The sequence below is a fragment of the Bacillus rossius genome, chromosome 6, assembly GCF_032445375.1.
Source record: "Bacillus rossius redtenbacheri isolate Brsri chromosome 6, Brsri_v3, whole genome shotgun sequence".
Classification (NCBI taxonomy): domain Eukaryota; kingdom Metazoa; phylum Arthropoda; class Insecta; order Phasmatodea; family Bacillidae; genus Bacillus; species Bacillus rossius.
In genome coordinates, this window is record NC_086334.1 from 10156814 (window position 1) to 10178667 (window position 21854).

The 21854-nt window shown below is 44.6% G+C and overlaps 1 protein-coding gene across 1 annotated transcript in view; it reads left to right on the forward strand.

Moving 5' to 3' along the window:
- Positions 1 to 17701, forward strand: part of LOC134532597 (uncharacterized) — a 46978-nt gene extending 29277 nt beyond the window's left edge. Inside the window, exons 10-16 of the mRNA XM_063369162.1 lie at positions 3275 to 3345; positions 4853 to 4950; positions 6270 to 6557; positions 10030 to 10164; positions 12583 to 12812; positions 14616 to 14814; positions 16080 to 17701. Of these exons, the coding sequence (XP_063225232.1) occupies positions 3275 to 3345; positions 4853 to 4950; positions 6270 to 6557; positions 10030 to 10164; positions 12583 to 12812; positions 14616 to 14814; positions 16080 to 17639 (2581 nt within the window). The 3' untranslated portion in view covers positions 17640 to 17701. The remainder of the gene's footprint in view (positions 1 to 3274; positions 3346 to 4852; positions 4951 to 6269; positions 6558 to 10029; positions 10165 to 12582; positions 12813 to 14615; positions 14815 to 16079) is intronic.
- Positions 17702 to 21854: the final 4153 nt, after the last annotated feature.

The window sequence follows — 21854 nt, forward strand, 5'->3', positions numbered from 1 at the left end:
GTAGCCATGTATTTCTCTTTGCAATCCAGATTGTGATTTTTGTTTTAACGTGATATTAAGAAAAATGACTGCAGCTTGCTTGGTAACATTTGACATTTAAGACCCTTCCCACGCACAACTGTTTCCCCAAGTAGGAAGGACACTTAAGAGATTTTTCATGAGGGCTTAGAAATTTTGGCTTGCACTATTAACCATTGGTTCACACATCAAGTTGATTTTTTTTTTTAATTATTACTTTTATTTAAGGGCTTTTTCTAAAATTTTAACTCAATATCTCCCTTGCATTTTTTGTTATGCCACAAATATTTTCAACAGATTATAATGTTGCAGAACCCTGCCCTAATTTAATAATTTTCTTTTAAACTTATTTTTGTATAGGTAAATATAAATAAGTCAATGTTTTTAGAGTGGTGTGTATATTATGAGACAGTATAATCAGACGTTATGGCTTTTAATATATGTTATTTTCACTTGCTATGTGTTTTAAGAATGTACCTTGTATTTTAACAGACATTTTCTATCAGTACTATTTTTTATGTAATTATTCACAAATAAGCCGCTGTTCTAGATTTTTACCTATTTAGGCCTACTTTTTCAGGTTATTTCTAAATGATTCATATTATAATTATTGTTCTTAAATTTTATTAACGTGTTGTAATATAATTATAAATCACGGGACTGTGTCTGGGCTTGTGTGATGGTTAGAAAGAGAGGCATGAGAGGCCTGTAAGTGTGAGTGAGAAAGGAACAGTGCTTCCCCGCCAACCGAGATAAAGACGGTAATTCCCCCCCTGCATGGGAACCGAGTGATAACTGCTGTCTCACGGTGTGGGAGAGAGAACGAGAATGGGAGTCCCCGATTTCGATGTGAAATTGAAAAGAGACTGATCAGGGGAAGCTCAGATTTCTGTGTGTACAAGATTTTTTCATGTGTTGTAACTTGTTCTGTGATTGGCTAATATCTGTAGAGTGAATGAAGCGTGCATGTGATTGGTCGGTGAGGTCAGGTGACTTCTCCTCCCTGCGTGGAGAAGAGAGTGGCCAGACTTCACCAGTCGTCTGTCGATCGCTGCCACAGTAGGTCGCGTTCGGTGGCTTCTCACTAAATTATAATGTAATGTACTAATAGATAATTTCACGTTGGTGGTCGGAGCCAGGCCGAATATTAAAACAACCTAATTCTCTTTTTTTTTGTTTCGGGTATAACTTAATTAGAAATTGCGGCCACCTTCATCGGCAGTTGGCTCAGGGCGGAATTCGTTTTCGCTGGGTGCGGCCCTCTTCCAGGTCGCACCATCTTCGTGTACTTGCAGTAAAACATTACTGAAGGACTTCATCTACGCTATTAATTTTCGATAATTTCTCGTCATGCGAGTTACCAGCAGTTTTCGACGGGCAGATATATGTGTGGAACGAGTGAATGAACTATTGTAAGTGTTTGGATTCGTCGGGGCATTCTGTTTGAAAAATTAAAAACAAAATTACAATCGGCGTTGAACTGTTTATTTTGTATATAACGAACCGTTATAAGATATTCACTTAGTGCAACTTCATGGGTGAAAAAAAGTGCAATTCTTCATTATTATCACCACTTGCGCAAGTTTTTACACCCCTGATATTACACTAAGTGAATATTTGCTGAAAGTATTTGTTGCAGAACAAACAATGCAAGGCAGGTATCAAGTTAAAATTTTGTAAATAGTCCTTAAATAAAAAAATAATGGCATGCCCACCTATCTGAACTTATCACTATTGGGTTATTGTTATCTGGACAGTAGCAAGGGAGTGTTAAGGGTGATGTCACCACACTCATCAAGCGCCCAGTAGCCTCTAAGCACAGGGCAGCGAGCGGACGGGCTGTCTGTTGGTCACACTGCGAGCAGCTGCGAAACTTCCAAGTGGCGATGCTATGATTGTATTGTTGGAAATAGTGTAACTAAGTCAAATGCAGATTTCTTGGGTGGTTTTCGTAGATAGTCAGTTAAGGTCTGCGATTCAGCAATGTTGAAGTGCCCATTTTGGCCATGGGGAGGGCATTCGAGAGCTACACGACTGCCTCCTCCTGCCGCTACACATCACTTTGCTGTGGGCAGGTGTTACTGCATGCCGTCCTTTCGTTTACCCAAGTTTATTGGCTGTGGTGAAGTTTTACTGCTATTTGCTTTTAAATGGACTTTTACCATTGCCTAACATGAGTCAGCAGGAAAAAAAAAAACAACAGGACAACACTCTTGAATAAAATACTTGCTGGACTAAACACACTAGAATTTAATTTTCTGTGTTTCTGTAGCTGGTAATGTATACAACTTTACTTCCATGGCCCCAGATTCCTTATTACTCAGAAGTCTTATAGCGTATTTTGATGTTTCATCTGTGTATGATTGAAATATTTTTTTTAATTTATATGGTGTGTTATATTGGTAAACTGTTTGCATTAAACTGTTTTAAGTGTTTATGTTTGCAGACATTTTTGTTATTTCTTCGTACAGGTTTTTTAATTTTTTTTTTATAAAAAATCTTTAGTACTCCAAAGAAACCAAGTAAATCTATACTTGTAACAAGAACTTTTCAAGAAATCAAAAATTAATCAAAATAGCCTTTTATTATTTTTCCAAATCTCGGAAGGTCATTTAACTGGCGAGTGTTCTGTACAATCCAGAACCTCCGCCACTCCGCCCCCTCCCCTCCAGCGGCCCCTGCAGCTGACTTGTGGTTATCTTGCACAGACGTAAACTCACATCAGTCCCATGCAGGGCCATCTAGCACGGAGGAAGGGGCGTTAAGAGGGCCCGGTTGAGTTCCCAGATTTTTTGCTGTGAAACATCTTGGGTCTCCGTACACTGCGTTTGGTACGCGTAATTCCGTGAACGGAACGGAAGTTCGCAAAACCAAAGGGATACGTTATAGTATATTTTTTTTTAATGCATGAGTTTACTCTGATTGTAGTACAAAAATTAAAAGTTTGTTGTTAAAAGGCAAGTTATGCGATACACGCAGTTCACTTTACAGTTATGATCACTGTAAAGTTTACACTCTTAAAATTTTTTTTTTTAAATTGTGGCTTTTGAAAAATTGTTATCTTAAGTAATGGGAAGGAGGCCCTTTAAAGTGATTCCCATCCACCCCTCCCCCCTAGCCCTCAGTGCCTCTCGATGACCCTGGTCTTGTGGTTGTGTGGCTACCCTGTATCCTCTGATCCAGCAAGCAAACTCTCAAGTGTTTGTCTACTTTCAATCATGCTGCTTGTAAGTCAGGCCAACCATTTTCTTTTCAGCTCTGGCACGGAAAACAGAGAGTCAAAGTCAACAAGCCAGCCTTCGTCAGTTCTGACTGATTTCTATGAAGGTAATGTACAGAACTTGGTTTTTTTTTTAATGATGGATATAGACATAAGATTTTTTTGTTTCTAATGCACTAATAAACACAATGTTTGCTTTAACAACTTAGTCATTCATTCATAATTATTAATTAATAATTCTGTGAATTGTAAGTATTTTCACAAAGGTTTGTGCTGTCAAAAAAAATTAATTAAAGAGCTTTGAAACAAATATTTATTAGTGCTGCATTATTAAGTACTCTCTGACATATTAAAAGTACATACCTGTGTACATAAACTTACAATGTCAGTATGTATAATAATACAATGGTGCTACTCATGTTTATCAGTAAAACTCTTTAGTCATGGCTGGTGTAGGTCTCACTACCTTGTTTCTTCTATAAATCACATAGAAAACCCCTTAAATAAACTACATAAAAGTTAATATTATTAGTAACTAGAGCAGTGCACATGCAACAGTATGGAGACTGTGAGAGCCAGTATGTCGTTCAAGCAATAACACCCATGCTCACGTTCACATGCCACGGTCGCTGCTACAGGCGAGAGACTCGGTACTTGATATCAATTTTTAAAATATGTTGTGGATGCAATATTTGCAGATACGGGACCTCAAATGATGATAGCTATAATGCAGTGTACATAAATAAGGTTTGGTTCTTGAGGAAAAAAACTTACTCTTCATATGCTTGCACTCAATTGACAGGCTCCCTAAGACTTGGTCTCACACCATGTTCATGTTATTTATTTTTTCATGATTTTTTTTTTTAAGGGCTATTTCTAAAATTTTTACTTAATACCTTCCTAGAATTTGTTGTTCAGTCACAAATATTTTCAACAGATATGCATTTAGTCTAATAATCAAGGGTGTAAATAGTCATTGAAGTGATGATAACTATGAATCTTACTGCCTTTTTTACACCTATGATACTATACAGTCATTATCTGTTGAAAATATTTATCGTAAAACAACAAATGCAAAGTAGTATTAAGTTAAAATTTTAGAAATAGCTCTTAAATAAAATAATACATTATGAAACAAACAAACAAAAAAAATTCAACGTGGCATGTGAGACTGAATTGCAAGTATTTCCACAACTGTTCGTGTTGTCAAAAAGAAAAATGATCATCAAGAGCTTTCATACAAATATTAGTGCTGCCTTATCAAGTACTCCCTGACATATTGAAAGTATACAGCACCAACCAAAATTATCTGCATGGGTTTTCTTGTCCGACGTGTTGGCTCAGTGGTTTCAGTGTCTAGTCGGTGGGATAAAAGTCCCAGGTTTCGATTCCTGGCCGGGCCGAGAATTTTTTCACCGGAGGAATATTTCCTTTCCGGGTCCAAGACCGAAGGCAGCGACGAGCCGCCACAGTTTTCCCTTGCTAGTTCACTCCCTTCATCTCCCGTGTCGGTGGCTGGGGCGTGTGATCTCGTCGCATCGAGAGCTTCGTGATCTGGTCAGCACACGTGGTGCGTGCTCCAGTACCGCGGTGCTTGTTCTGTTGTGAGCGCAGAGCAGAGGAGTCCGCTGAACCTGCGAGACACGCCGAGCGATGCCGACAGCGGTGCCTCGCTCAACGAGATCACGCCGCAGCACGAGTATTCCCTGAAGGTGAGCCGGCACGGCTCGTCTGGCGACCAGCCTCGGCCGAGTGTGCCCGCAGCAGAGCATCAGTCAGCGTGGCGTCACCAGGGTGGCATGCTTTCAGCAGTTATTGCTTGTTTTTTTTTTTAATCATGAATAAATAAAATACATAATTAATAAACAAATTTAAATTTAAAAAAAAAGTTTTATATTTAAAACTAACTTTTATTTAAATATATAAATAGAAAAAAATTTAAGACATTTAAGTGCGTGATAAAATGGGTTTGAACGAAGGACTCTGTGTTGTTTTCCTTTTTTTTTAATTTTATTAAAATGTAATTAAGTAAATTTTAAAAAACTTTGTGCAATTTTTTTCCTATTTTTTATAATAATTTTAAGACGGCAGACATAATTCAAAACCCCAGAATTAGTTTTTATAAAAGTTTTATTAAAATTATATTAAATAAATTTTTTTTATAAATTTAAAGATTTTCTCAATTTTTTTTATAATAATAACAGAGTTTCAAGATGGTGAAAATCCAAAATGGTGATATTTGTGTGTATCAGATAAATGTATTGTCATCAGAACTGAAAGAGTGTGTAAAATTTCAGGTCTATAGTTCAAGCGTAAGTGGTTTGAATTTTACTTGCAAGATTTGAACCAAACAGACAAAAAAAAGTGTGAATTTAAATAAATGCTTGTAAAATAAAAAATTAAAGAATGAATCATGGCTTAATGTCTCAGCAACGTCGAGGTGATCGGAAATGAGAAGCAGCGAGACGAAAAATGGAGCACCGACGGAACTAATGGACGGAGTGAAATGGGGAGCACCGTGAGGAAACGTACCGGCCACGTTTTCCCACTTGTGAGAACACGGGTCCAACTGTGCGAGTAATGGAATCCGGAACACCTTTGAGGGAGGCATTTAACCGAGCGTTAAACATGTGTTTACTTTAAAATATATATATATAATATGAGAGCTCTTTGCTGTGCAAATAGCACCCGAGGCCTCAGAGGGTCATTAAGGTGCAGTTGTCATGTATTATCTTTGAAAGATTTGTTGCAATGGGAGTGCGTGACTTGATGCAAGCTTTTGGACACATACGCCATTGCTTAGCACATGTACGTCTGTTGTGGAGTACGTATGTACTATGTTGTGGAGTACCTATCGTGCGGCGTTTTAATTCCTGACAACAGCAATTTTTTTTTTTGCTTAATTTTGTGTTTTTTGTCATGTGTATACCACACACGTGATTTATTTTTGCCAAGAAACGAGATGGTGTGGAAAGCAGAAGACGGAGCTAGCCTGTTGTTGAAGACAGTGAGGTTCGTGTGTGTGACGCAGGCCCACCAGGTGCTGCTGAGGAAGCACCTGCACGCGGCCACGGAGGAGAAGGGCCGGCTGGAGGAGGCGGCAGCGCGGCTGGGCGAGCGCGCCGACCACCTGCAGTACGAGCTGCGCGAGGCGCGCGAGGCGGCGCGCGGCACGGACCAGGTGGTGGCCGTGCTGCAGGGCCAGCTGGCGGGCCTCGAGGCGCGCCACACGGCCGCGCTGGACCAGCTCCAGCGGTGCCGGCTGCGCGCCGCCAACCTCGACCAGGAGCTGAGACACCTGGGGGACGTGTGCTGCCAGGTGCGCTGTAACCGTGCGTGCAGGCAGGCCGTCCCGAGGTCGCATTCTGTCTCGCTCTCCGACCGTTGCCAGATGAGCTGGACGGGCCGTGGTCTCATCATCAGGCTCTTGTGACGTGTGTGCAGGCAGGCCGTCCTGAGGTCCGGCGAGCCTGCTGTCGCATTCTGTCTCGCTCTCCGTTCGAAGCACAGAGCACCGTCGCCAGATGAGCCGGCCGGGCCGTGGTCTCATGTGATGTGTGTCAAGCTCTAAGCGAGGGACTTGCGCAGGTCTCTTTCTAGCTTCTCGGAATCCTCTCGTTAAAAAATGACGGCGTGAATCTCCTTTTGTGCACGAAACGTTTGTGAAGCTTCACCTTCACCTCCGATGCTCAATGCCAATGCAAAAATTGAGCCTCTCTCCCAATTCCACAGCCAAACTGTTAGATTAGAAAACCACTATCATTTACCTAAGTCTCTGGTCAGTTGCGCTGTGCTCAGCAGAAAGTAGAGCCTCTTTGATGCCGTGCGGTCATGTTTTAGAACAGCGATGGCTGTTACAAAATAAGTATATTTTTCTGGGAAAAATAATTTGCCTGGATCCTGAACACATGAAATTTTTCATATTCTGTTTGGCTGCGTTTGAAGTTCGGAACTATAATTTATGTAATATCTATTTAAATGGGAACTCACTTCTTTATGTTAGGTCTAATATTTATTTATCATAGTGAACATTAATAAAACTAAAAATCTCAAAATTTATTTTAAGACTTTAAAGAACAAAATTGCATGAATGAGCTCTAAAATCCCAAAGTTATATATTTATTTTATTGGAAAACAATTTTGTCATTGTTTGATGTACAACTTTTCAAAACTCTATGTTAATAAATTATCTAAAGACTCTAAATTTACTTTAGCCTCTGCTCTAAATGTGGTCTGTGAGTATCGCATTACTTGTAATGTTGCCTATTAATTTGTAATTTTGATCCAATCAGGGTAAAACCAAGCTTTAAAAAAAATGGGTGCGAGTACTATGTACGCTCGTTAGAAGATATACTTACTTGGCATGTTAAAACACTAACTTTAATTTTGTATGCAAATAATAATATACATTAACAGGATTGGAGTGATATAATTATGGTAGGAAAGCATAAATTCAATCAAATTAAAAATTTTAATAAATAATCAGAAATCAGCATTAATATAAACATGTGTATATAATTAATTATTTATTTTGGTAAAATAATGTACATAAATTTTAATTATTTATTAATTAATAATGTAACAATTTATCATGCAAATATTTTATACATACAGGAGCATAATCACACTTATATAAACACAATTGAAAAATTTTATAAACACAATTTCTATCACTAATATTCATAATAAATAACTTTTTTATAATTATATTTACCAGTATCGGTCACTATAGTAAAATATTTAACAACATACATATAATTAGGGCCTGGAATTTTTCGCGATCGCGAATTTTGCGAAAATTCGCGCGAATTTCGCATGAAAACGCGAAAAGTAAGTACATTCGCGAAAACCACAACATTTCTATATTACACTGCGAATATATCCCCGAAAAGTACCATTACAGTAGAATCCCGCCGATGCGAGCCCCCTCTGATGCGTCCATTCCGTTTATATGACCGTTTTTTTGAGAAAACATGAAAAATTTAAGCAGAGAAAGTCGAAAATTTGAGTAAAATCGGCTGAAAAACAAGTCTGTTACACTTTGTTGGGCTCTATGCGTTCACGTTTATCTTGGCGAGAGCTGTACTGTAAGCAGCCAGGCATACAAAAGACGTCTAAAAATAGATACCACCCCTCTAGACTGGCCACGCGGCAGTGTCTAGACGAGCTCGGCGCCTCCACTATCGCACGAAAAGCCGTCTCAGCTGTCATGTTATCTTACCCGCCCAGCGGCTTGACGTCATACGTGACGTGACGCGACGCTTACCTCTCCCATCCCCTGCTAATTCTTCAAGGCTCATCCCTCCCAGAGCCACAAACCATGTAAAAACAACCCCCCTCCCTTTTTTTTTTTAACAGCTAACATTTCAACACATTCCCTCCCTTATTTCAACCTTCTGCGTGAGAAACTGTCAGCGTGTTTTTTTTCTCTTTTTTTTTACGCTGCAAGGGACGTGGAAAAGATAATTGCTTGAGCTGTCAAAATAAACATCGCTGACGGCAAGGGCGGGAGCGCATCCTGTCGGTCTGTCGCTGTGATTATCTACTCCAAAAACATGTCACAGCATTTCAGGATAGCATTGTTCTTATTTCTTTCGTTTATAGCCGAATGTTTTCTACTTGATCCACACAAGGTTAAAGTATCCTTTAACCCAAGTCTTGTGTTTCAGCATAATTACCTTATTTTTACATAAGCCGGTGTTCGTGTATGGTTTTGATGCTCAAAATTGATCTGGGGTATAGTTCACACTAAGTTTCTTCTCATTTGTGCGCTGGGGTTTGTTCAAGTGACAACCCCGTGTTCCTCCACTCCATTAAATACGAGCATATCAGTATCAGAAACATGGGTTTTATTGTACTGACAATAACACAGTGATGTGCAAATTTTGCAACTGTAAAGTTTCATGGGAAAGAAAAGATTCCATTGACAAACACCTAAAGTCGGCTAAGCATGTGGCATTGGCAGCCAAAAAAAAAAAAAAAAAAAAAATTGTAGTTGCAAACATCTATAGCAACGTGTCTGTTTTGTGTAACTGTTTTGGATTTAATTGGCTGTTATGCATATTAGCCTATTCCTAGTATACATGGATTGTTTATTAAATATGTAAACTATTATATTCAATAACTGCACAATTTAGTCAACATTTAAAATACCGGTAAAATTTCCATTGCATAACGAAAATACCGACTTTAAACCACCGCTTTTCTAATTTGAAAGTACCGCTTTTTGCATATTGAAAACACCGAAATTTTCCAGGCCCTACATATAATTTTTATTTGTACGTAGCTTTTTTTTTTTCATCCTGTGAAATTATGTTGCATCAGTGGCGTAGCCAGGATTTGTGTATGGGGGGGTGTTAAGAAGCATGGTTCCTCCCTGTATTAAAGCGGGGGGTCCGGGGGTTCTCCCCCGGAAAAATTAGGATTTTAAGGTGTAAAATAGTGCTATTTTAGCAGTTTTCGGTTCTTAAATTTAAATATTGTAATGGTGAAAATTTTATTAATTTTAATATGAAATTTGTTTGAGTGATGAATAAGAAATTAATTAAAGATTTGGTGCTAAGGAGGGGGGAGGGGTTAACCCCTAAACCCCCCCCCCCTTCCCCCCCCCCCCGGCTACGCCCCTGTGTTGCGTGTTGCAACATCGTAAAAATTCACTCTCGTCATTTTTTCATTGCGCGCCTAAAGAAGTATGATCTCGGCCGTTGTGCCCGGACCTCTCGCAGGCCTTGTTTGTGTAGTGAAGCGGGTTTCGGCCAGGCAGTGTTGAGGGAAGCTGTGTGTGTCCGCAGCACGAGGAGGAGAAGACGCAGCTGAAGAGCGCGCTGCAGCTGAAGGAAGCAGAGCGGCTCGGCCTGGAGAAGGCTCTGGCCGCGAAGCTGGAAGCACCCGCCCCGGAACTGCAATGGCAATTGCAGGAGCGCGTGGTAATTTCATCATGCGCTAGCATCATGCTTCAGATAGTTTTCAATAAAGGCATCATACGTTTCCAAATAATTTATTTAAAAAAAATTTTTTCATTTCTTAAAGTCTAGCTACAATTAAATACATTTTCTGAACGAAATTCAAACCACATCATGAAGTTGACAGAAACGTTGCCCTTAAAACCTAAATGTTTAATTCTTTTAATACATGTTATTGTCCATATTGACACTGCACGAAAACATTAAAAAATGTAACTTTGGCCACTAATCAAGACAAACAGTGTGCAAAGTATTTATCATAATTTCTTTTGTAAAAGTTAAGCGGATGAGGAAGCCTACAAGTTTAGTAGTGTTTAACGTAAATAAAAAAAAATTATGATGGAACAGGACGTACATCCGTATGGCATTAAGAGACGAGCATGCGGGGGACTTCTGAGGAGACTTTGAGTCGTGTTTATTGTAACTGTGTGTACAGGCAAGCCATCTCGAGTGTTAGCCATGCTAAGGTCCAGCGAGCCTGCAGTTACATTCTGTCTCACTCTCCGTTTGAAGCACAGAGCACCGTTGCCAGTGTGATACTTCCTGGCATGGTTGCATTTAAAATATTACTTTTTATACCATCGATAATAATTATAAGTTTTAATATTTTTTAAATTTACTATTTGATGATTTTTTTAAGACCATAAATAGTGTGTTTTGACAGTATAATATTTAATACTCATTGAGATAATAAAATTTGCTTACATAAATGGTTAAAACCATGATGGCATATTTCCATTATGTTTCCTTAGAATTAAGAATTAAAATACTATCAGATGATACTCTTGATGATTTACAACAGGTCAATGCATTTCCAAAATTCACATTCCAAATTTTCCTTTACAAAATAAAAAATTTTAAGTGTTTTTAAAAATTTTTTGAAGTTTAACCTATTTTGCTGAGGCAGCTACAATTTTGGAGCATTAAAATTTTGATCGCTTGAGGGTACGTGGTGGGGGAAACGGGAGTGGAGGGGAGCGTGTAAGCAGTGACGCCACTCCAACGCATGCACTAGCGGTCAAAAGGGAAAGCTACAAGGAGGAGGGGGGGGGGAGAGAGGTATGTAGCATACCATACTAGATGCTAGTTGTAATGGCTGGAAGGGGAAATGGCAGGGGAGAGGTATAAATGATGCAGTAATGATGCTAATGAATTCTTATCACCCTCCTTGTGTTTGTCTACTCCTCAGATTTCATAATGGTTAAAGATTGATGCTACCATATTTATTTTATTTTATTTAAAATATCTACAGTATATTTATTTGTATGGAAAAGAGTTATTGATTTGAACAATTAACTTTATAAGTATCATTCATAGCGTGATTGAAAATGTAAAAAAAATGTATACACTTAAGTGGTTAGCTTTATAAGTGTAATTTACTATTGGTATGTAAACACTGTGTTTTGAAATGTCAAAAGAACTGTTAGACTTGTGAGATAGACTTTATAAGTATATTTATGTTCAATTTGGAGTGATTTTTTTTTATTATTATTATTTTGTTGGTGATTATGCCTAAAAATAATATAAAAAAAAGCCATAATATAACTAATAATTTATCTTTATCCATACCTAATAAGCAAGAACTTTCACTTCATGCACACTTTTGACGTGACATCTAATAAATCGATGAACGCCAGCTGCACACACGAAAAAGTGTCCCGTAAAGCACATTGTCCCATTACGCTGTGTCCCGTTACGCTCATAGTACGCTTGCGCCGCATCTATCTCTCTTCCACTCGATTGGAACAACCATCAATTTGACTTTTTCGAGGAATATTAAACTTGAAACACTCCCATTCGTTTCCTACTTTTCCTATCATCGTCCTATCCTTAACAGAATAACACAGATTGGAATATCTGTTCGTTAAAGTAATAAACATATTTGAATTAATGAGTGCAAATAAAAGTAAATTTATCAATTAAATTGTAGATCTCATTTCACTCCTTCTTTGTATCCATACAAAATTTTGATAATTCAATAAAAATAATTCAATTTTATTCATAAAAGTACGCAATCATTTCATCAATGTTTTGTTATGACGTTGTCACGTTAAATTATCGTCCGTAAATTGACTTTACAGACAACCAATTATTTTTTCTACATTATAAAGTTGTGTTTAAAACGTTTTTGCCGTCCGGGTTCAATAAAAATGATTCAATTTTATTAATAAAAGTACGCAATCATTTCATCAATGTTTTGTCATGACGTCACGTTAAACTATCGTCCGTAAACCGACTTTACAGACAACCAATTTTCTTTTTACATTATGAAGTTGTGTCTGAAACGTCTGTGCCGTCGGGGTGTATCTGGCGACAGAGCGTACGGTGCAGTGGAGACACACGCTGCCAGCCGAGAGCTGCAGCCTTGCGGGGGCCTCGCAGGAGTCGCTGGAGGCGGACAGAGACGGCCTGCGCGCGGAGAACGCCCGGCTGCAGGAGACGCTGCGCGAGACGGAAGCCAGGCTGCAGGAGACGCTGCGCGAGACGGAAGCCAGACTGCAGGAGGCGGCCCGCAGGACCCAGGAGCTGGCCAGGGAGAAGGCAGAGCTGGGGGTGCAGCTGGGAGTGGAGATGGCCGGCGTGCGGGAAGAGTGCAGCAAGTGGCAGGGCATGTGAGTGTACATTGTCGGGGTGGATTTCATTTTAAAGTAATGTATACAGGGCGTAGCCGGGGGGGGGGGGGGAGGGTTGGTGTTTAGGGGTTCAGACACCCCCCCCCCCCCCTTAGCACTAAATCTTTATTTAAATTTCTTATTCATCACTCAAACAAATTTTATATTAAAAATTAATAAAATTTTACCATTACAATATTTAAATTTCAGTACCGAAAAATTGCTAAAATAGCAATATTTTACTCCTTAAAATCCAAATTTTCCCGGGCTTTAATACGGGGGGGACGACCATGCTTCTTAACACACACACACACACACACACACACACCCCCCCTCCATACACAAATCCTGGCTATGCCACAGAATATACATATATATATATATATATATATATATATATATATATATATATATATATATATATATATATATGATAGTGTGGTGTTTGTGTGTCTTTGTGTGTACAAGAACACCTGCTGATGTAATTCTGTAAGTGGTCTAGGTCAAAGTTAATAGCCCCCATCATGGCCAGATGTCACCATCTAGCGCAGGTTTGCCAACAGTAAGATGAGGGGAAAAGTTTGTGCTGGAGCAGGGGGCAAGTCAGGCAATAAGTAAGATAAGGAAAGAGGGTGGAAAATCAGTGTGATAAGGGCAAGATGGTGGGAAATCAGTAAGATAAAGGAAAGAGGGCGGGAAATCAGTAAGATAAGGGAAATAGGGTGGGAAGTAAAATTTTGTTTACAATTACAGTTGTGTACTGCAGTGCTTCCAGGTTGGTTTAAACATAGTAAAAAAAAAATTAATTATTGTTGTTTATTTTAAAATTTATTTATTAGTATTGATTTTATTTACATCTCATCCACAGTGAGGTTACCTATAACTTAATAGAGACAGATACATACAGCAATTAAATTCATGTGAATTGATAAATTTTTTGGCGATCCCAGAATAACTTCACTGACAATAAGAAAAAATTTATTAATTGCTTATAAATGTTGCAGAAAGTATTCCTGTAGAGCAGTGGTCGGCAACCTGCCAGGTGATTTTTTTATGGCCCGTGAACAGTGTTATAGTGAGTGTTATATCTGCACAAGTATGAGGCTTAAGTAAGGCGTCTGGTAGCACTTTCATGACTGCTCATTTTTTAATGTTTATTTTTATTTTAAAAAGGTTTTGCTTTCGTAAACATTAATTATAGTGTCTTAGTTAAATTTAACAAAGTTTGTACACCACAAAGTCATAGTTTCAGTATTTCATGAACTTAAGAAATTTTTGTTTGGCAGCCCTAAAGTTTTAATCAAATGTAAGTATGTAATTAGTTTTAATTTACTTTGTTATCTTACAAAATAACGACAAATATTTCATAAACAAACAGTTGTCATAATGATGTGGTGAAATGCATGTGATATGGTTAGAGACCTGCAAAATTCGCGGATTCATTGACCTCTAGGATAGACTCCACAGTCCTTTAAATACTCGCGGAAATGACACCTGTTCATTGGCTACTGACGCGTGAGACGTCTCAACTAGGTTGTCCGTGATTCGGCACTTTCTTAGTTTAGTGTTTCCCATTAGCTCACAAGTTACCCGGATAAAATGTGGGCCAATCGCAGAAGCGGTACGAAGGTAAAGTTGTTTTGATGCTAGCCTATCGCGAAATGAATCCGCGAATTTTGCATGACTCTAGATATGGTCCAGTCCGCAACACTCTAGCTGAGGAAGCACTTGGTCTTCAGTTCAAGAAAGCTTGAATACCAACGGTGCGGAGTCTCCGTTGGACGTGAGCGAGCCTTTGCGCAGGTACGAGAGCGCGCAGCAGAGACTGCAGGCGTGCGCGAGCGGGGCGGAGGCAGGGCCGTGCGATGCTTGCGGGGGCGCGGGGCGAGCCCTGGAGGCCCACCAGCTTGCCTCCACCTACAGAGAGGAGCTCAAGGACATCCTAGAGAAGGTGGCGCGGCTGAAGGAGACCGACTCCACCGCCTGGCAGCACAAGATACAGGTGCCACCACGCAGCGCTGTTCCCGTTGTTTCCATTAGTTTTGGTGTAAATTTGAGTCCTTAATTATTTTGTATCTGTAATATCCTTTTATTCAGAATATACAACCCCTTGTTGCCTAATGTTCTAGAGTTTCTTTATCGAGTTTGTTGTATAACTAAGAATATATTCAAGAATCACGTTTTATTAAAGGTCTCTTGTTTTTACATCCATTTTCATCTTATATTTGAGACTGCTTTAATTGAAAGGCTGTCTTATAATCAATGGTAATTTACACTCAAAGTCGTTCTGTAAAACTGATTGGATGAAGGTTAACGTTCAAGAATTGAAATGAATAGTTGGACTTGTGTTTCTTATTTATTAAAAACTTATGTGATGGCGTCCCCATTGAGTACAATAATTTCATTTACGCTAAATAAACGTGTGGTAGCTACTTTAATATTTATTTAACTTCAAAATTTTCGTGTCTTCATCTTTCAGTATGAGAATTTTTTTTATCAAAAAAATTGTTCTACATTGTTTAGTAATCCATACTACTACTGATCAATTGTAGAAAAAGTTATACATCGCAGAAATATCTAATAAAAATAACATGCAGTTGCATAAACCAAAAGTCTACCTACAGTAGATGTGTATTACCTATTAATTTGTGTTTGGTCTGAAGTTAGAAAGGTTCGCAGAGGTATGGGGGCAGGGCCGGTGCAAGGTAAATTGGCGCCCTAGGCGAAAAACCTTAAAGCCCCCCCCCCCTCCTCCCCTCCCCCGCCGGACACCCCAAAAAAATGTTCCTTGCCTCAAAATACATCACGTAAGCCTAAGATTTTGTCAACAATCAAATGTAAGCAGGCTTGTGTTTTTTTTTTTGTTTTTTTTTTTTACTTTTTTACTTATTACAAATCATAAACAGGTCACCGTGGACTTTAAACAATTACTTATATCAATATAAACATTCCAAACTGTTACAAAAATCCATTTTCATCTAGTTTCAATAATCGTTAAACATGTTATATCAGGTGTTATGTGTGGTGCTGCGCCGCCCCCAGCTACTTGGCACCCTGGGCCAGTGGCGGATCCAGGATTTTGGTTTGGGAGGGGCTTGACCCAGCTGAGGCTAGGCTTTATCAAGGCAAACACTAAAACAATAGTGGACCCAGATGCTTTTGGAGGGGGCTTGAGCCCCTTAGCCCCCCCTCTGGATCCGCTACTGCCCTGGGCGGTCGCCTAGTTCGCCTGTGTGGACGCGCCGGCCCTGTACGGGGTGTGTGCAGGAGGAGGTGAGCAGCGCGGTGGCAGAGCTGCGCGGGGAGTACGACAAGGTGGAGGGCCTGCTGAGCCGCCACAACGACGCCCTGGAGCAGCGGGTGGGCAAGCTGCAGGGCGACCTGGAGGAGGCGAGGCGGCGCCAGGCCGTCACGGACGCCGAGCTGGCCGAGGCTCGCCAGCTGTCCGAGGAGCTGGCCCACCTGCGCGAGGTCTCCGCGGCCGTCGACGAGATGCGCGTCGTCAACGGCGAGCTGAGGGCGCAGCTGGGCCGGGCGGAGGACGCCGTGCTGCGGCGCGACGGCGAGCTCCGCATGAAGACGGAGCACCTGGGGCGACTCGAGCGCCTCGTGGCCGAGCAGGCGCGCGCGCTCGAGCGGGCCGACAGCACCCGGCGGCGCAGGAGCCGCTCCTTCGACTCCGCGCACCACGCTCGCGTCGGGGACCTCGCCGACGCCTCCGCCCAGACCGCCGACATACCCATCCTGCTGCTGCCCCCCGACGGGGAGGCCCCGGAGCCCGTCGGGCCGAGGCAGGCGGCCGGGAGGAGGGAGCTCGTCGACACGGCGTCGCAGACGCACGACATCCTCGTCATCTCCTCGGACGGCAACGAAGAACCCTTCGACTACCTGCAGGATGAAGAGAGGCTCGTCTCGAGCGAGGAGCTGGTGATCCGGCTGCGCAAGGACAACGAGGAGCTGCAGGACATACTGGAGCACAAGACGGACCAGCTAAAGCAGATGGTGGAGAAGACAAAGTCCCTGGTGAAGCACAACGAGCGCATGAAGAGCCAACTGAACGAGTTGAAGAGCAAGCAGGTGGCAGCGGCTGGAAGAACTGACAAGGAAACGCTGACAGAAGAGTTCCCTGTGAGAGGAGATGGGCAAGATGGTTTGGCTGGTTCTTGCAGATACAAGAAAGTAGACGACTATCATAGAACAGGGGACATTACATCTAGTCATTGTCAGGTGGAAGATAACTTGCTGGATAAGCTACGAATGGAGAATAAAACACTGAGAGACACACTCAACCAGTTGCTCTCAGAGACAGGCTTGCAGATCGAGAAGCAGGGTGATCTCTCGACGCCCGTGACCGTGTGCATGGTGCTCGGAGGACCGCCCATGAGGCAAGATGTACAGCAGAACGTGCGAATGAAGGATTGTGGCACTTGGCCGTGCATCGCCCAGCAGACGGGTAGAGCCGTGTGCTCCGAGTCCGCAAGTCCTACGTGCGAGAGCGTAAGGCGGTCCGCGAGCTGCTGCGAAGCCGCGAACTTCACGTACGGCTCGGTGCCGTGCGAGAAGGAGCGGCGCAGGAAGCGCGAGTCGAAGGAGCTGTCTTCGCCGGCGGACTCGCTGAGCGACGAGGCGCCCTCGAACGTGATAGAGGTGCAGGTGAGCGTGCACCGCGACGGAGAGGTGGACAGCGCGCCCAGCAGACCCAGCAGTCCTCTGTCGTCGGGCGACGAGCTCCGTGGCAGGAGGGGTGCGGGTTGTGCCCCAGTTCCCGCCAAGTCCCGCCTGGCCAGGGTGAGTGCAGACCCCACTACCTTTGTGAGATGCCAGTAGCGAGTGCGACACCAAGTGATGAATGAGAATGGAGCAGAGATGGAATGGAGATGATGTGAGAAATTGTTACACAGAGAAAAACCTACATTTCGTGGTAATGACCACAAAGTTTCTTACACGTGAACCAAGTTGATAAGGCTTGATCAGTTTTTTTTTGTTGTAGCTAAGTAATGCTCAGATGGTAGAGTTAAATTGCCCTTGTAAACATTTAATAATTTCTCTGTACACTTTCTTGTTCCTTTCCAATAAATTTTCTAACCAAAAAAGCTAATGTAAACCATCAAACTTGGTAGAGTTTTATCTGCTTAGACTTTTTAGCGTAATTTCTTTATCACACCATGAAATCATAAAATTAAAATAAGCTTTTTAAATAGAATAAAAGTGTCTGTTAAATTTCAAATGTTAACAAAAATTAAATCATCTATTTGTGGGTAGCTGTTACCGTATTTAGTCACATAATGTCCGCCATCGCATAATGTCCGCACATTTCTTTTTAAATACTTGAAATGGAATTTTTTAAAATCCGCATAAAGTCAGCACCAGACAAAGCAACCTTGGCCACCCCTGAAAGGCACAGTAACGTGATGGAAATTTACCGACGCTGTCAACAATGCTTTGACCTTGAGTTGTTCATTTCTCCGGAGCGGTCGCTGAGAGGGTTTGTAGCGTGGTAAAACCGTCCGGACTCAGAAACTCGCACTCGGACTCGCATGCACAGACGTCTGCCGGTAACTTTTTTTATACACACAGTGGACAAGGGACAGGGAGGGAGGCTCGCCGGCGCCGGCTAATGCAGACATTAGACATCTGCCCCGTGCCGTTAGTGGCCATCTCAATGAAAGATTAAAAAAATATCTTTTCACGCAAAGCGTTTATAATGTGTAGGCTGGCTGCGGCTTCTGAACATAAGAGCGCACACGCGAGTGAGAGAAGAAAAAAAATTTGTGGCATCTTCCACTAATCGCTGGCACCCAATTATCTCGACACCTGTCATATTTCTCACGTCCGCTGCGGAGGGTCGCCAGTCACCAGCGCTCTGCGAAGTAGTGTGCCGCCGTTAATATTTTTCAACTGGGCCGAGGGAAGGTTGCCAATTTTACGAAGCAGCGATTTTACTAATGGAATCCGCGGAACCGTGAGCATACGTAAAATCAGGGTACTAGTAAATTAATTATGAGAGAACAATTTTTTTACTCTACACACATGTAAAATTTTGAGGAAAAAAATTTTTTTCGGACTTCACCTCATAATGTCCGCACCCAATTTTTTTATGTCAAAAATGTAGCCAAATTACTGCGGACATTATGCGAGTAAATACGGTACTCTGTTAGGCTTCAGGCTTCAGGAGGTCACAGTCAGGTGTGCTAGCGAGAACCCATCCTTCTCTCTCTCTGTCGTAACTCTCGCACCCACACAGGCCAGTGAGCGACCAGCCCCTGTTGGCTCGTGTAGTGCCTGGCCTGGACCCACACCTCTCCGACGAGGGCAGTACGGGCATAACAGGACATTTATTTCAACGGGAAAACGGGGACCTGAAGCCGAGGGACGTCATTTGGCGCCCAACGTGGGGCCGTAAGCATACGCAAGCGCACGCAAGCGCACGCAAGCGCGCAGGTGCAGGACAGAACGGAAGCAGGTGCGGCTGCGCGGCGTGGGAGCGGCTCGAATTCGAGACGTCGCGCCGGCGCGCCGGCGGGAGATAACGCAGCGCGGGAACGGCGCGAACACGAGACGTTTCGGCGAGAGATAGCGCGTCGTGGGGGACAGAAATACAAGACGGCGGTGCAGCGGTATCCCGGACTGAAGATAACGCGCTGGGGAGGATCGTATTGTATTACTGGGGGAGATTGTGTTCACGATCCGCGGATCAGTAGCACAGGAGGACAGGATGGCGTGGAAACAGGCGGGACAAGAAAGATACGATCTAATCAGTTTCGAAACGGACTTGTGTGAGGAGGGAGACTCCGCGAAAATGGACGTAAAAAACGAGGTTTGCGGGTCCGGCGGCGCGGCCGAGGGCGCAAACAGCACGGACAGCACAGTTGAGGACAGTAAACGGGAACAGGGGGACAGGCACGCGGACGCAGATGGGCCGGTAGTGCGGTACGTGAGCACGCAGTTTGAGTTGCCAGAGTTTGCGGGGAGAGACAACGAGGACCCGCGGGAGTTTTTGCGGGAGTGTGAACACCTCCTAAAACTGTACGAAGTGCGACGGGCGGAGTGGACGCCGCGAGTGGCGGGACAGCTCCGCGGCGAGGCAAGGAACTGGTGGTCAATGGCCGGGAGTTTTGATACCGAGTGGGGACATTTTGTACGCCAAGTCAAAACTAGGTTTGATAACGATCAGGCGCGGGCAATGTGTTTGCGGACATTTTATTGCCGAAACCAGGAGGAGGACGAGAGTGCAGAGCAGTTCATTTACGAGAAGTTACGCATGTTCCGCCGATTGGGGACAAGTGGGGACGTGAGTGCGGCGTTGCCAACCATTGTCGAACAATTGCTGCCAGAGTTTCGCCCCTTCATGAGGACGGCTGCTGGTCGTGACACGGAGGAGTTCGTGGCCCTCGCCCGCGTGATCGAACGTGACATGTCGCAGTGGAGGACGGCACTCAGGGGCGCGAGAGCTCCCCGTGCTCGCTCGGGGCCGCGAGGGGTCACCGTCACAGAGGTCACGGACAGTGACTTGACCGTGGTGAGCTACGCCGGCGGCGCGGGACCGCGCAGGACAACAGACCGCGGTGGCACCAGGGAACGCCCGGAACCAGCTGCGACAGGAGGAGGACGTCACGAGCGGACAGATACGAGAGAGAGGGACGAACGTCCGCCGCGATGCCGTTTTTGCCCGGACGCGTACCATTGGCATCGCCTCTGCCCCACCAGAGCCGCGTGGGAGGAGGCGCGCGAAGGCAACACGTCGCAGGCGGGAAACGCAGGACCGGGGGCGGAGGGACAACTGGGTGCCGCTCCCCGGCCCGCCAGCCACCGGCAGTCCCAGTAACTGACAGAACACGTCGACCACCACCGGCGCCTACCGCACTAACGTCCTGTATGCCGCCGGGAAGCAGGGGACAACGGGACTACTCCTCATCAGCTGTCCCCATGCCGAGGCAACTGCGGGGACAGCTGACTGCCGGCGCCACCACCGCGGCCCTGAGGCCGGGTATACCAGGGCCGGACCAGCCGCCTCGTCGACACGCCGTCGACGGGGTGGACAACCAGAGCGTCAGCGCAGGCATCCCGCCGGCCATCTCCGTGCAGGGACAGCTGACTGCCGGCGCTACCACCGCGGCCCTGAGGCCGGTTATACCAGGGCCGGACCAGCCGCCTCGTCGACACGCCGTCGACGGGGTGGACAATCAGAGCATCAGCGCAGGCGTCCCGCCGGCCATCTCCGGGCAGGGACAGCTGACTGCCGGCGCCACCACCGCGGCCCTGAGGCCGGGTGTACCAGGGCCGGACCAGCCGCCTCGTCGACACGCCGTCGACGGGGTGGACAATCAGAGCATCAGCGCAGGCATCCCGCCGACCATCTCCGGGCAGGGACAGCTGACTGCCGGCGCCACCACCGCGGCCCTGAGGCCGGGTATACCAGGGCCGGACCAGCCGCCTCGTCGATACGCCGTCGACGGGGCGGACAACCAGAGCATCAGCGCAGGCATCCCGCCGGCCATCTCCGTGCAGGGACAGCTGACTGCCGGCGCCACCACCGCGGCCCTGAGGCCGGTTATACCAGGGCCGGACCAGCCGCCTCGTCGACACGCCGTCGACGGGGTGGACAATCAGAGCATCAGCGCAGGCGTCCCGCCGGCCATCTCCGGGCAGGGACAGCTGACTGCCGGCGCCACCACCGCGGCCCTGAGGCCGGGTGTACCAGGGCCGGACCAGCCGCCTCGTCGACACGCCGTCGACGGGGTGGACAATCAGAGCATCAGCGCAGGCATCCCGCCGACCATCTCCGGGCAGGGACAGCTGACTGCCGGCGCCACCACCGCGGCCCTGAGGCCGGGTATACCAGGGCCGGACCAGCCGCCTCGTCGATACGCCGTCGACGGGGCGGACAACCAGAGCATCAGCGCAGGCATCCCGCCGGCCATCTCCGTGCAGGGACAGCTGACTGCCGGCGCCACCGCCGCGGCCCTGAGGCCGGTTATACCAGGGCCGGACCAGCCGCCTCGTCGACCTGTCGTCGACGAGGTGGACCACCGGAACGTCAAC